This window comes from Chaetodon trifascialis, chromosome 12 (assembly GCF_039877785.1).
Source record: "Chaetodon trifascialis isolate fChaTrf1 chromosome 12, fChaTrf1.hap1, whole genome shotgun sequence".
Classification (NCBI taxonomy): domain Eukaryota; kingdom Metazoa; phylum Chordata; class Actinopteri; order Chaetodontiformes; family Chaetodontidae; genus Chaetodon; species Chaetodon trifascialis.
Window position 1 is genome coordinate 15,435,990 of NC_092067.1, and position 12,220 is coordinate 15,448,209.

The window sequence follows — 12,220 nt, forward strand, 5'->3', positions numbered from 1 at the left end:
ACACTTATAGTTGAGTCTCTGGATTTTTCATGTCCGTATTGTCGTATAAAAAATGGAAATACTGTTGTTACTTGTACAGTATGCAGAATAAGAGAGATAGGATGAATTGAATCATCCCTGGGGGTTTCGAGTCGACGATAAAAGGCCAGGGGTCATTGGATTGTACTGTCCATACTTTATTACTGTTGTTAGCAGCAGTTGTTGGGTGGGCTTGGGCAGTGCGGCATACTAGTGTGATGGAAGGAATATAGATTAGTCTTTGTATAATAATAAAATAACATATTTCATGCATAGCGTAGCATTTGAGGGGTGATTTTGTATAGAATTGACTTGCATCCTTGTTCTTGATTGTTGCCTGTGGAAAAATACCAGTGCAGCGCAGTACACATTCCTAAGCGTTTCTGGAAGAAGGGGTTAAGATGCTAGTGGCAAAACTACAATCAGAAAATACTCCAATAAAAGTTCAATTATTGCACTGAAAATAAAAAGTGATATACAATGGGTATATATGGGTGTGTGGGACCTTGAACTAAATGTGCTTCTATTCACCTTTGAATAAACTTCCTTAAAGAATTTGATAACAATATTACATTGATATAAAGATGCACAAATGCAGCACCTTTTTACAAACTGCTCGATTATCAGAAACGTTTAACAAGAGGAAACAGCGCAGTTGCATGTTTGCAGGCCTTGCTGTACATGCAGAAAACCTTCCTACTCTGTTCAAATACTGACACCTAGTGGCCAGTTTCTATTCCGTTTGAGTTTCGGCTTAAAGAAACGAAAGTGAAAGAGTTGCATTTCCCAACACAGTGAATCATCTGTTTCTGCTGCCGGCAGCTCTTTAACTCCAACTGTCGAACAGTATTTCCAGTGTTATCTATCAGACGGGTCATGATGGCATCTGAGGACGAGGTCAACGTGTGTCTCATTGAGGACTTTAGGCCGAGGCTGCGAGAGCTTATTGTGGTGCAGCAGGTTCTGAATTATGTACATTTTATCGAAATCGACCAGAAGGACCGGATCAGACAAAAAGAGGCGAACGAGGGCAACAATGTGGCTGCGGATCTGCTAATTAGCGCAGTCATCAAGAAGCCGCACAGCCCCGGCTGGTTCAGGGCGTTTGTGGACGCTTTGTTGCAATCAGGTTGTGGATACGCAGCGGACGTCGTTCAGGCCAATCTGCCAGCACCTGAGGTGGAGGCACAGAATGACTACTGTGTTAAGCTCATTCAGCTGCTGTCTCCCAGCCTAGTGGACATGAAGACTGAAGATGTGCGTGTCCACTGTCTGTCCCATGGCCTGCTGACTGTCGCTGACGCTGAAATAGTAAGTACCACGTTTCTTTTGGAGCAAATCAGCACCTCAGCATGATCCAAGAGAGTGGCCACAGTGTGCATTTACAATAACTGTGGAGTACAACTTGTCAAAACATACAGTTTGTGTACTTTTTTGCCAGTTCACCTCGCCCATGTACATTCATCCCTCACTGTCACTGTCAACATAAATACCTGCACACTCTAAATTTCAATGTATTATCTCATCATTCATTGAAAACACTTTATATTATATTTGTCACTACTTAGCTTATTATTGAGTCTTTTGAGGGAGGGTGTCTCTTTTTTGTACTCCGTGAGCTGTGTGTCCTTTTTCTTATGCAAGTACATTGAGTTCAGTGTTTAAACCGGAGTCAAATTCCTTGTATGTACACTTACTTTGCCACTAAAGTACTGGCAAATACTGATTCTGATCAAACCGAAACTTTAGCTCCGAAAGATGTATTTTCGATCTCTGACCACAAGATGGCAGACAAATGCACACAACTGCGAGCGGGGCCCTGCACTTCACTTTCATTGCATAACCAGTCTACTCCAGTTATTGTGCTCTTTATCCAGATTGAAACCACAACAACAAACAAAGGACGCGCTAGTGGAGCCAGTGAACTTCTGAGGAGGATCGTGAGACGTCGGCCAGGATGGTTTTCAAAATTTCTCGATGTTCTGCGTGAAACTGGACACCAGCACCTGTACGAGCTGACTGGAGGCTCACCTGACTGTGGCAAGCAAGGTGACTAATTATACTGGAGCACACCTCCATCATGAGGAAAGCCATAAATAATGTCTACAGAGTGTTCACAGTATCTTTATTAACACAGGGATTATTGATTAGAGTAACTTCCAATGTCTGATTTATTTATTTCCTCCTAGGTTCAGATGAGAAACTGCCTTCACTGAACAATCAACCTACAGGAAGCGAAGCTGCCACAGAGGAGAGTCCAGAAGAAGCTGAAGGCTGTGACAGCCCACAGTTTCTAGACATCAAAATAAGGGAGAACCCTCAGGATGAAGCCGCAGGTCTGACAGAGCACCTCTGTTCAACATGTGCAGTATCTATAGATATGAGTAATAACAGCTAGCAGGTACACAGTGGTTCTGTGTCTCAGGTTTTCATTTACGTTCAAGCATACAGTGGTTTGGTTTCTCTGTGATTTAGATAGCCAGCCAACAGATTTGCTGCTTTATTTAGATTTCGGTTTCAGTGCCAGGTGTCAGTAGGTCATCTTATAAATATTAGGCCTTAAAAGACAAGAAATAGTCTTAAATTTTAAAATCTTTTTGTCAAAGTGAGTCAAGCTGTTCTGCGTGACAGTCTACACCCCTGATGTTACAAATCTTTAAACCCACCACTGAACCCAATACTGTCTTTTTACTTTATATTTACCCATTGGCAAAATGTAGATTGAACTAATAACCATATTCCTACATAAAGCTTAGGTCTGCTCCCATCTTTCTGCTTGAATAAGAGAAAGACGATATGCCTAAAAATCAGTCTTCAATTTGGTAAAAAGATAATCTCGAAAAAGTCTTAAAGAGGATTAAGTCTAGGGGTCTGATGCCTGTAGACGTCCTGTATGAAGCACTTGTTGAGCACTTTATTGTTTATGATTTGGGGACACTTGCATCATGTTACATATGATCTGTTCTTTCTGGACCAGTTTATTTAAGTAGTGTGCATGATGAAATTTAATCTGTGATATTTTTGCTAATAAAAGCTAAAGAAAAAAAACAATGAACAAGATTAATAATCATCTGCCTTTCTTGGTATCTTTTCAGACCTGTATGCAGCAGCGAGCCCTGAATCCACAGCTCCGCCTAACAACACGGAGGCTTCACAACCAAGTGGGACTGATTCACTCTCACTCACCCTTGATACTGTTTATGTTGAAGAATTTAAAGTATGTTAGTAATCTAAAAAGCTTGGTCTTGTCCTGCCTTGGCAGACCACACACAAAAACCAAACTCGCGTCATATCAAGAAAAATGTACACTGAACCTGTAGATGCCCTTTAGTTTTATAAAGGCAGAATGAGCGCGTTTGGAAGGTGTTGCAAGTGGAGCATTTCTCCATCCTGCATGCTCGACACCAAAGAATATGTTCCATGTGTGCACCATGATGAACCACATAGAGGTCACAGAGGACACAGCACAGCCAGCTCTTGAAATGAAAACCACATGCTGACTCTATAATCTAAAGTAATGTATAGGAAAAGTTTACTTCAAGTCGGTGTGGAGTGGGGGCCTTCCTTTACACCTCTAGGCTTATATCACGCTTAATTTGTTAGATTATTTCAATAGCCACTGCATCAGCATCATCTCTCGTTGCACTGCACTCATATAAAGCTCCTGTCTGACATTGTGCTAACATAATAAATGATCCTTTTAGGGGTAATCAGCCCAGAGCGGAGACGTTGCTTAAAAGGAGAAGAGTGTGGACTAATGAGGCAGTGGAAATAATTATATGAAATAAAGAAACAGAGGAAGCGTCTTTTATTTTCTTAACATGAGGTTACAGTACAGTTTGTCTCATTAGTTTGAGTAATGCCACGGAGCGGACTGCTTGGCCAGAGCGCACGGTTTAAACGGAGCAGATCATATGCAGGATTGTTCCACCAGCCTGTGAAATGAGTTGCATGTGCAGAATTATTTGTGGGTCTTCTGAAATTAACCGAGCTTCACTGCACTGAATCATGATGAAAAATAAATCTGTGGGTTTTCTGTTCTTTTTAAACATAGGAGATTGAGTTTGCTTCTCTGATAAGTTTTGTGTCTGGGGACTGCTGGTATAAAGTCAGAGAGCTACGCAGGCCACTGTTTACTTCTTATTGTTGTTAAAGCTCTATCTCTCCATCAGCACAGACATGTATTTACTTCCATGTAATTGCTTGAAACAGCACTTTTAACCTCTGGCATACCAAGTCTGAGAAGGAAAATTAAAAGCTGTCTGCACTGAGGGGAAAAAAAAGAACTTTCCGGGGGTTTGAAGTCATAACCGAGCGGAAATGTAGAACTTGGAGTTGAGGGAAAAGGATAGCAGAGAGGGGGGTACATGCACATTGTGCATGGTGCCCCTTAGTCATGTTTCATCCCCGGCCTAGACAGAGCGAATGAGTCATAGTCTGATTCAAGTGGATCACAGCAAGTCTGCTGTCCTTGCAAACAGGAAAGTAAGACAAAATGGCGCCACAGTAGACATCAAGAACCAGGAACACATTACTGAAATGGACTTATGAAATGTCACACTCACAAGCAATTTGAGAAAATCTTAATGATTGATAAATACATGCAGATGTTTGGAAATATAACGATGTTTGATTATGTTCATGTTTGAGGTGGTTTAAGTGGCCGACTTTTAATGTGAGTTCCAGTTTTGTAATGAGGTCAGGAAACGTTCAGATTACACACATGTATTTGTACATGAACACTGACATCTTTTACACATATTGGTCTGCTTCTGCCAAAGTTTTCAAACCTATGCACTAATACGGTACAAGAGTGCCTCTCAGTGACATTGTAGTGTGCAGTGTTCATATCTTAACTACCAAATATCGGTCTGGTAGTTTATCGGTGCTCATCTTTATGTAGTTCAGAGTTCGCTGTGGTTTAAAATCAGTGGGTTAACAATGAAAGTGCAAAAAAACAAAGTCTGAATGTGGTGACTCCAGTGCAGATGCACAGAGGATCCTTTGCATTTTTAATAGCAGCATTAAGAAAACATCCCACCACAGGACCCGAACTGCAAACAGTGACCAGCACTGTCTCTTCCTGCTGGTAATGCTGGTAATTGTGGTTTGCTGACATGGTCAGTAAACTTTGTCTGTCTGTCTGTCCGAACCTCTGCTCTGCATTACAGATGGAACTGAGTCAGTAGCAGCAGCCAAAGGCCCAGAAAAAGCTGAAATTGTTCTTCGAGATTATCAGGCGGACGTCGCCAGACCTGCCTTGGAGGGGAAAAACATCATCATATGCCTCCCGACAGGAAGTGGTAAAACCAGAGTTGCTGTTTATATTACCAAAAAACATCTGGACGCCAGGAGGGCAGAGGGGCAATCTGGGAAAGTGGTCGTCCTGGTGAACAAGGTACTACAATCTGGTATACCTGTCCTACTGTATGGCTTTGCTCTGTTATGGTAACCTCTTCACATCCTCTTCAAACCCAAAGAAAACATTCTATCTTTCAGTCAATTTGCACATGTGGGTCAGCTCACCACAAATTACATACCATAAGGTTTAGATATTCCCCTGCACCTTGTTACCACTTGGCTCTGCATGTGATCTACTCTGCACTGGAAAAAAAAATCCCTACTTTCCCAGCTATAAAAAGGACTTGGTAGAGTTTTAGCAGTTTGAGAAAAAAGTGTTTTATGTGAGTGAAAGTGATCATAGTGTTCACTCTTTAACACAGGGAAGAACAGAATAATAGCTGCAGAAAAGGGAGTGTCTGATCCTTAAACAGTGGACAACAAGGTCTTCTAAATTATTGCACAAGCAGTTTAAACCCTGCCTTAGCTAAAGTGAAAAAAGTCCTGTCCATCGGTGCCAGACGGTCATAGTCATAACACTGCAGTTATTCTGATCATAAACAAACAAACCCTCGAATCATCAGGAGGTTTGTAGTAATAGAAAAAATGCAGACGTTTCGATTTCTCTTCGTAGGATCGACATCATTAAGTCTAATGTGCTCTTGTGTCCTGCAGATTCCTCTTGTGGAGCAGCATTATGCCGCAGAATTCCTGCCATATTTGAAGCGCATGTATAAAGTGGAGAGAGTCAGTGGAGACTCGCAGCTCAAAATCTCTTTCACAGAGATTGTGAAGAAAAATGACGTCATCATTTGCACAGCCCAGATTCTTGAGAATTACTTGGAGAGGTCTAACAAAGGAGAGGACGAAGGGGTGAACTTAAGCGGTATGATACAAAAGTTTATACTAATTAAGCACAAGAATGTAAAGAACTTTTCCTTGGCTCAACAATTTCCTTTGGGTTTAGTGAAAAAAAAAAAACGCATTCAAAATGAAATCAGGTCACAACATATCTACATTTTCTTTGAAAAAGGCTTCCTAAAACCTTTACTTAACATCTGTCCAGGCTCAAACCACAGACTCTGACAGGTATTGGAATAGAAAGCCACCCAGAGGACTCAGAACATCTCCCCAGATAATACCTGACAGGATCTTGTCAAAGTCTTCCGGCTCTGCTGTTCACTCTTGTTGGCACTCACCAGTCCAAGGTGGAATAGCCACCTCAGTGGAACATATGCTGTTTGTTGAAACGCCTGAGAGCATGTCCTTTTTTCTTTTTTTCCCAATCTCCTGCCTTCCAGGCCACACGTCTGTTCAAGCCATTAGCGTGTGGCTGATCAAATTCACATGAGAGCTTCTATCACCCACAGTACATCAAGCTGCCACTCCATACTCTTTTCCTCCAGAGATAAATTTGTATCACTCTGGTTAAACTTGTACATGTGGATGATTATAATTCACCTTACTTACACTTCTGTGAAAATACCAAAGCTATATTTGAAGTAGACCGTTTTCCAGCACATGTTATTGTGTGGCTTAAACCGCTGCGTCAGGTTCTTAGAAAAGAGCTGGTTTGTGTGGGAGGATCTCTCTTTCAGAGGGATGTTACAATATGTGAGTGACATTCACCTCTATTTATTTAAGAAAAATAAATAAATGAGACAAAAATAGCAGAGCATGGTTGAGAAAATTGCAGTGTTTCTTAAGATGTATGTAATTTTCATCCCTGGACGATAATGTCTGGGTGAGAAATGCAGAAATGTAAATGTTATTGTTTTTACAACATCAAATCAGTTGCAGTTATATAATCGGAACAGAAGTTGTCTCCGGGTACTTCATAGAGCGGATCTCTGTAAAATTATTTACAGGGATCCAACCATTCCCAGCATGAGCAAGCACTTGGCGACAATGGCAAGGAAAACTCCCTTTTAATAAAGCAAGCCAAGAATGAAGACACTCTGAAAACACTCACTCACTATTTCATTCTGCAGCCATCGTTACTGTGATGAACTGCAGCATTTGTTCCTCCATGCTGCTTTTCACAACTGCCATATTATCCACTTTGTATCCAGTACGTTACAATTACGAGTAGGTTTGTTGTCTTTTGCAGATCTGACGCTGATCGTTATAGATGAGTGTCACCACACTCAGAAAGGTGGCGTCTACAACCACATAATGATGCGCTACCTGAAGCAGAAGCACAAGAACCTTAAGCTGAAAAAGGAGCAGAAGCAGACCGTGCCCCTCCCTCAGATTCTGGGCCTGACTGCCTCACCAGGGGTCGGGGGAGCCACCAAAATGGAGAAAGCTGAGGAGCACATTCTGCGCGTAAATACCATCCTCAGCTCTCTTGTCTGCGCCTATATGGCAGCACATTAGCCTACATGTCCAAAATATTAGCTACACTGTGCAACACTACAGCAACTATTGAGACTACGCCCTGAAAGATCATCAAAGACATGAACTAACTTCTTGATTCAGAGTATTTTTACTGGATCAGGTTACATTCTACAGCTGCTGTTTTAATTGCGTCCACACCTATTCTGTTCACGTGCCACCATAAACCACCTCATCGTGTTTTTAGTTTCACTTTTTCATCTTTTCTTCGTCTAACTCCTACCCCAGTTTCCCTCCCTGAGTCATTTAGGATCCTGTTCATCCAGCCAAGCTGTTTCCAATGTTCCACACTGCCCCTGCACACAGGGCCGTAAAGTTTCCTACTGCCACAAAGACAGAAATTAAAAACAGCCCTTTGGCTTCAACTCTGATTCAGATATGCTGACATGTATTAGAAATACTGTGTCTCACCAAGATTGAGATGCATGATTATGATTAATAATAACACTGTAAATCTGTGTTTCTGTCATAGATTTGTGCAAACCTGGATGCTTCCAAAATCATGACAGGGAGTCTTGGGGAATTCAAAAGAGAACCAAGGAAAATAGTCGTATCTGTTGAAGACAGAAAAGAGGTACATGTGTTTAACAGGAGACGGTGTTATGACTGCTTCTTTATTAACTTGTAGTCTCATTCTTAATACAGTCCCTCTCTAGGCAATGGCATTAAGAGTGTTATATGTTTCTAAGACCAAATATGCTTTTCAGGATCCCTTTGGCGATGTAATCAAGAAAATCATGAATGCTATTCATACCCATGCGGAGCTGAGCCCCACCTGTGACCTCGGCTCTCAGAGTTATGAACAGTGGGTTGTTCAAAAAGAGCGAAAAGGTGAACGCTATTTTTTATGCTCATCTACAGGGGATACGGTCCAGTTTCCCTTTTTGAGAACAAATATACCTTACTGATCTAAAAACTTGTCTCAATCTATTTTAGCTGCAACAATGGAAGATCAGAAGGTGCGGGTCTGCGCAGAGCACCTTCGGCAGTACAGCGAGGGCCTCAACCTCAGCAACACCATTCGCATGCGTGATTCCTTCAGTTTCCTGAATAAATACCACGAGGAGGAGATAAAGAAAAAGACAACACCGGACGAGGACCAGATCATACAAATCACAGATACCGAGAGATTCCTCTTCAATTTGTTTAAAGGTACTGACTTCTTGTGTTTCCAAGAAAACTGAAACAAGTTCTTGACTTTATTGTCGTGACCGCGACTGTTATGTGTCGCAGCATTGTAACGCAATAGATCAGTTATTTGCTTATTTTCTTTCTGGCCAAGAGTTCCATGAAAAGATCAATGTAACTCTAATATCTGTTTGTTGAATATATATAAGGCTAGCTGCTGGTTAGGTAAGCTTAGCATGTAGACTGGAAACAGCTAGCCTGACTGTGTCCAAAGGTAACAAAACATTATTGTTCATAAGCAACAAACAAGATACAGTGTCAGGTAGAAGTGCTCGTAGGTGGATTTTGGCTAGCTCTTCCCCTGTTTTTTTCCCGTCTTTTTACTAAGCTAAGCTACCAGCTGCTTGCTGATCTACATTTAACAGACATAAGAGCGGCATCATTCTTCTCATTTAACCTGAGGCAAGAAAGCATATAAGCAAATTTCCCTAAAACTTCTATGATTCTTTTAACCTTTGATATGACACACAGACGTTACCTCAGTTCTTTGACATTTATCTCTTGCAGAGAACAAGAAGGAGCTGAAGACGCTTGCAGATATTCCAGAGTATGAAAATGACAGCCTGTCAAAACTAAGAACTAAAATTCTGCAAGAGTTCAGCACCAGAGAGGCAGCCAGAGGGATCATTTTCACCAAAACACGTCGCAGTGCTATCGCTCTAAGTCAGTGGATTCAGGAAAATCCCAAGTTTGCTGACATTGGAGTGAAAGCCTCGTATGTCATTGGAGGAGGAGACCAGAGCGTTGTTAAACCAATGACCTCTGTGAGTGCAAATTACATTACAAACTAAACTGCAGTACATTTGCCACCAGCATCCTGCACACTTCAAGTCCAATTCACTGAATCTTCTTGATGTACACTTCTTTTAATCAGGCAGAGCGTGAGGATGTGCTGACCAAATTCAGCAAAGGTGAAGTCAACTTGCTGATTGCTACCACAGTGGCAGAGGAAGGTTTGGATATACCAGAGTGCAATTTTGTTATCCGATATGGCCTCGTGACCAATGAGATCGCTATGATTCAGGTTAGTGACATCAGTTGTCTAATGACCAATGACCTGTGGTTTGTGTAAACGATGATTACTTCTGTGTCCTGTAATGAAGGCAAGCGCTAGACTGTGTTACAGTAAAGTATCAAAGTGGCTTCTTACCATTGACTCTACCTCTATCTCTTGAAGGCTCAAGGCAGAGGAAGAGCTGAGGGCAGCAGTTACACCCTGGTCGAGGTGAAGAACTCTGGGGTGGCTGAAAAGGAGTGTGTAAATGAGTACCGCAAGGGCATGATGGACAAAGCCATCGACAGAATCAGAACCTTAGAGCAAAAGAACTACGACAAACGGGTATGTTCACTTCCAACCTCTCCTGACGGCTAAACCCACAATGCTGCAAGATTGTTCCCAGTGATGGTTTTTCTTTCCTTTCCTCAGATCATTGAGTTTCAGATTCAGGCTATAATGGAGGAGAAGGTGAGAATGAAGAAGAAGAAAGAGAAGGATGTGAGGAATGAGAACCCATCCGAGGTGAAGTTCAGCTGCAGGGGCTGCAACAAACATGTCTGCACCGGTGAAGACATCGAGATCATCGAGAACATGCACAGAGTCAATGTTACATCACAATTCTGGTACCAGTTTCAATTCAGTAGAGTTTTATTATTCTGAACCTTTTGTATACGATATAATAACTATATAATACTGTTTTTTATTTTTTTACAGTGAACTTTTCATTCAGAGAGAAAACACAACTCTTCAGCAGCGACTTCTCGATTATGAGACCAACGGAAGCATAGCATGCAAAGACTGCGGACGGGTACGTGCATTTCAGGATTTTTAGTTCTGTTTTTATTTGTTTATGTGTTTTTTAGGTGGGATTGTTTCAAGAAAGTTTAGTTTTTCGTCTAAATTTTAAAGAAATAGTTTTGGGATAGATTTTGATTTTGGGAAACACGCTTATTTGCTTTCTTGCCAAGAGGGAGATAACAGGATTGATACCACTTTCATGTGTGTCCATTCAGTACAAAGCTGCAGCCTTGAACCTTCAGGCAGCATGGCAACATTTAGATGGAATAGCTTGTCTTTTTAAAGAGAATTTCAAAATAATGGGAAATGAGTCAAAATCAGTCATGAACACCAAAATAAATTTTTCAAAATGGGACAGAAAATGATTCAGAAAATCACATTAAATACAACTTCCTTTTCTTTATTTTAAGGCCATGACTCCAACATATAATTATTATTTAGGAGCTATTTTCCTCCCAAAAGCTTTTTAAGCTTTTTTATATTTCAGCCAAGGGCACAAATGGCATCAATGGTAAGAATTCATTTGTGTTGTCACCACTATGTCATCCCTTTTATGCTGTGACGTCTGATTCCCATTGCAGAACTGGGGTACCATGATGTTCTACCGCGGCATTGAGTGCCCCTGCCTCCACGTGAAAAACTTTGTGGTGACACTGAATGGAGGGAAGCTAAGCAAATGCACCAAGTGGAGTGAGCTCGCCGTCAAGTTTTCTGCCTTTGACTACGCTGAGCACGCGGGCCGAGTGGCTCAGAGCTCAGACGATGAAGAGCCATAATCCATCACAATGCAGATTCGCTAATGATCACCTAAACATGGATTCCTTTTCTTAACTATTTGTCTCGTACAGCATAGATTACTGCACCCATCAAACTGGTAAATGCAGTGCTTCCTTTGTCATGGTAACTGGAGTCACTGGTGGCGGATTTAAGCATGTGCTGCAAACTTGTGTCCAATGAATGCACAATATTTTTCATCATTTAACGAATGTAGAAAATTGTCAAAGTATGACTTTGTTCTGTGTTTTTTTTGTGTGTGCTAAAAACTGAATATGACTGCTGAAATGCTGTAAAAATCATAAAATGTATTTTTATACAATGATTGGGTCGGGAAAAAAAGATTTTCCTCTCAAACCCCTGCGGTCTCATGAGATGGGAGCTGCTGAGTCTGTGATAGCCCCTCAGAGCCCACCTGTCAACACACATGCAGACAAACAAGTGCTGGTGATTTTCCATTAAATCCAACTCGTAATGAGTCACTACTTTAAAGCCAGTCCGACCTGCTATTTTTAGAACATTTTTTTAAGAACTGCTTCCTCATATAGATACCTGTGTGAGGTGTTTTCCTGGTGCATGCACAAACATGCACGTTGCATTGATGACAGAATCATGAAAGTGTGCTGTATCTGTATTTTTCTTCCACTGCATTTATTTTCTAAATAAATAATCCACAGTATAATCAAAAAAAAAATCCCCTGCCTTGAG

The 12,220-nt window shown here is 41.3% G+C and overlaps 1 protein-coding gene across 1 annotated transcript; it reads left to right on the forward strand.

Moving 5' to 3' along the window:
- The first annotated feature begins 829 nt into the window (after positions 1–829).
- Positions 830–12,196, forward strand: ifih1 (interferon induced with helicase C domain 1). The gene is made up of 16 exons (XM_070976467.1): positions 830–1,329; positions 1,896–2,067; positions 2,208–2,354; positions 3,114–3,179; positions 5,190–5,416; positions 6,034–6,244; positions 7,469–7,686; positions 8,228–8,329; positions 8,463–8,586; positions 8,692–8,907; positions 9,451–9,707; positions 9,818–9,967; positions 10,121–10,282; positions 10,370–10,563; positions 10,655–10,748; positions 11,320–12,196. Exons 1-16 carry the CDS (start codon positions 895–897, stop codon positions 11,512–11,514), a joined length of 2,970 nt encoding a protein of 989 aa, XP_070832568.1. The 5' UTR covers positions 830–894; the 3' UTR covers positions 11,515–12,196.
- The last annotated feature ends 24 nt before the right edge of the window (positions 12,197–12,220 follow it).